A 3,349-nucleotide genomic window follows, 5' to 3' on the forward strand; every position below is an offset into this window, starting at 1 on the left:
TCAGATCTCGGTGGCGATGATGTCCTCGTAGGGGACGTCGGCACCGGGTATGTCCAGCTCGATGGGCTCCTTGCCATCTTCCCCTGCGGCAAGCTGCTGGAGCATCTTCTCCAGGTTCTGGTTCCTCTTGTACATGTGCAGGTAGCTCTGCTGCAGCTGCTTCTGGTAGTGAATCACCTTCTCCTTCTCCTCCTTCCATGTCTGCCGCTCGTGCTGGAAGCCGGAGGTCATCTGCTCGTTGTTGTCCCGCTCAGCCTTCAGCTCTGCCCTCAGCCTCTCCACCTCTCCCTGCAAGGCTTGAGCATCATCCACCGCGGCGCAGGGCCTGGCCACCTCCCGGGCTTCACTCAGCTGCTCCTTGAGGACGGCAAGCTCTGTCCGCAGGTCCACGATCTCCTGCTCCAGCAGATTCACCTTCTCCTCAGCAGCTCAGACTCGTTTTTCTTGCGCTGGAGCTCGTTCTCACACACCTCCAGCTCCATGGCTTTGGTGCGCAGGGAGACCTCCAAGTCCTGGGTCTTCATCTCCAGCCCTTCCATCTTCACCCTCATCTCCTTCAGCTGAGCCTTCAGGCTGAGGATCTCGGTGGTCTTGGTGTTGAGCTCTGTCTGGGACTCCTTCAGCTGCTGCTTCAGGAGGGAGATCTCCCCTGACTTCTGGCACACCTGTGGGGAGGAACGCAGTGCCCAAGTTAGGGCTGTGCCTTAGAGAAAGCTGGCAGCACCCACGGTACCCGCCACGAGCCACGCTGGGCACAGCTGGGGCTCAGCACATGGAGACCCCAGCCGCAAAATCCCACCCAGGATGATGCCCCAGCACAGGGAGCAATGCTCTGGGCTCTCAGGGGGGCTGGAGGGGAGCCCATGATCTCCATCCATCAACACCCCACTGACATGGAACAGTGAACAGCTGTGAGGATTTAAGGAGCTGACGTCCCTCAGCTTGGGCTTAGCACCTGCACCATCTGCTCTGCTCACACCCTCCATGGGGCTGCTGGACGCCAGTATGGAAACGGAGAAGAGCTGCGTGGTTCATTGCTGGGCCACTTACCTCCCACTGGGTCTCCTCCAGTGCTGGGGCAAAGCTGGTTTTCTCCTTCTCGTAGGACCTCAGCTTGGTCTCCAGCAAGTTTTGCTCTTTCATGAGGTTCTCCAGCTCCTCCCGGAGCTGCTTCTTCTCCTGCTGCAATTGGAACACCTGGAGGTGAAGGACCTGCTGCGTCCGCTGGGTTTTCTGTGAGGTTTGCTTGAGCTTGCTGTTGCATTTCTGCTTGAGGCCCTCCAGCTCCTCCTTGCAGCGCCGCTGCTTCTCTTCGTAAGCCTGGCAGGAGCTGACTTCCTTCTCCTCAAAGCTTGACTGAAGCTCCTGCAGCTCTCCCTCCCTCTCTAGCAGCTTCTGCTCCAGCTCCTGGATGGTGGACTCATCGGTGGAGATGGGCGAACGGATGCAAGTGGTCTTCTCGGCGGCGTGGTGGTGGGGGGCTTTGCTGGGGTTGAGGATCTTGTTGCCCCCATCAGAGAAGGACATGGCCTTGAGGCTCATCATGTTGCTGTCCTGGATGATGGCGCACTGCAGGATGTTGTGGGCTGAGCCCCCGAAGCGGCTCATGGGTCCCATGGGCGTGACGAGGGGGTCGAGCTGGTAGCTGCTGCTGGTGCTGTGGGTGGGGAGGCTGGACATGGAGTTCCTGCCGGAGTCGGACAGACCCCCCGAGCACAGCACCGGCTTCAGCTCCTGCTCCTTGGCTTTGTCCAGGGGGTGCAGCTGCTGGGAGAGGTGACCCCCGTTCTCCGGGGAGGAATGGAGGATGGCGCCGGACCGCGGCAGCACGGGTTTGAAGGCGGTGGGTCGCACAGCCGGCTTCTCCGTGCCCTGGGGAGAGGAGCAGAGCCGTCAGCACAGACCAACACCGTGTCACCCGCTCTCCCCCATCCCTTCTGCCCCCGAGGACGACACCCCCATGGTGGGGACAGCTCAGATCTCCATCAAGGACGGAGATGCTGATGGCTAAAACGGCCACCGTCAGGAGGCAAATGGTGCGTTTGGAAATTAAAGGATACGGATCGTATCGCTGATCCCATCCCTGAGAGTGGAGGGTGGCAGAGTGCCCTCAGCACCTCCCCGCTGCCCATCTCCTCCCGCTTCCTCGGCACAAATTATTGCCTCCGAGCCTTCTCCTGGATCAGGGGAGTCCTGTGCTGGGACCTGCACCCGCTTTGAGGGTAGACACGGACCAGTGGACACTCCCCACTCCCCTACTAACCACTTCCAGCTGGCTGGGAAAGGGCATCAGCTTCTGCGGCGTGGGCGTCCCGAAGTCCACGCCGCTCGTCCCGGCTGGGCTGCCCAGCTCCCCGCCGGCCAGCGAGGTATAGTCCGCTCGGTGGGAGCCGTGCGACTTCTGGCTGACCTTGATGTAAAAGAAATCCTCATTCTTGCTGCTTTTGGAGCTGGACTTGTGGCTGGAATCCTGGGAGAAGCCGAAGCGGAGCAGCCCGTCCGAGTACCTGTTGAGCTTTTTCAGGTGGGACGACTTGCGGAGCTTGTACTGGGAGGCTCGGCAGTGCTTGCCATGGAAGCTGTGGCCGGAGATGAGGCTACTGACGCTGCCCATGCTGGCCCCAGGTGGGGGGCATGCAGCGGGGGGAGCGGGGCCCGGCGGAACTGCGCGGCGAGGGCTCCGGGCAGCGGGGAGAGCCGGCCGCGGCTGCGATCATAGCAAAGCCCTCGCTGTGCCCGGGAGCTGCGAGCCTGGGGAGGCAAAGAGAGCTGGTGAGAAAAAGCAGCTCGGGAGACTGGGCACCAGCGGGAGTGGGGCGGTTTCCGACGGCGTGAGGGCACGGACACGCGCCTCGCGAGTGTGTTCGGGTCCCGGCTGGCATCAGCACGTAAAAGTGCTTGTGCAAAGGGGGTGTGTGCACCTGGGTGGGGATGTTTCCCCGTGTGTGTGTGTCCCTGGGGATGGGTTGGTGTGTGTCAGGCTGGGGTGGGTGTGTGGATGAGTTGGTTGGTCCTCGGGTGTGTGCAAAGGGAGAGGGATGCTGAGGCTGGTACCCTGCTGCCAGCCCAGGGCTGCTCTTTCCCATCCCCCCGCCAAATCTCTGCGTGAAGGGCGGCAGAGGAGGAAGGCAGGAAGAGCAGGGCTTTCCCCTGTGCCTGGCAATGGCTCCAGGAGCCTCCCCTGACCTGCCTGTGTCCCCCAGCCTGGCAGGCACCAGCCGTGGCACAGCTCCTGGCCAGCTGGCTGCATCCTGCCCCGTGCCCAGGGGCTCATCAGGAGCTGCTGGGTACGGTGCACCTCTCCTCAGTGCGCCTGGATGAGCCCAGGAGGGTTATGAGACACAGGAGT

The 3,349-nt window shown here is 62.0% G+C and overlaps 1 protein-coding gene across 1 annotated transcript; it reads right to left on the minus strand.

The window, feature by feature from the left end:
• Positions 1–2,614, minus strand: LZTS1 (leucine zipper tumor suppressor 1). The gene is given in 4 exon segments (XM_086628185.1): positions 1–422; positions 425–665; positions 1,051–1,872; positions 2,264–2,614. Coding segments are annotated over 4 exon segments (1,836 nt in total).
• Positions 2,615–3,349: the final 735 nt, after the last annotated feature.

The sequence above is a fragment of the Tauraco erythrolophus genome, chromosome 29, assembly GCF_009769465.1.
Source record: "Tauraco erythrolophus isolate bTauEry1 chromosome 29, bTauEry1.pri, whole genome shotgun sequence".
NCBI lineage: Eukaryota > Metazoa > Chordata > Aves > Musophagiformes > Musophagidae > Tauraco > Tauraco erythrolophus.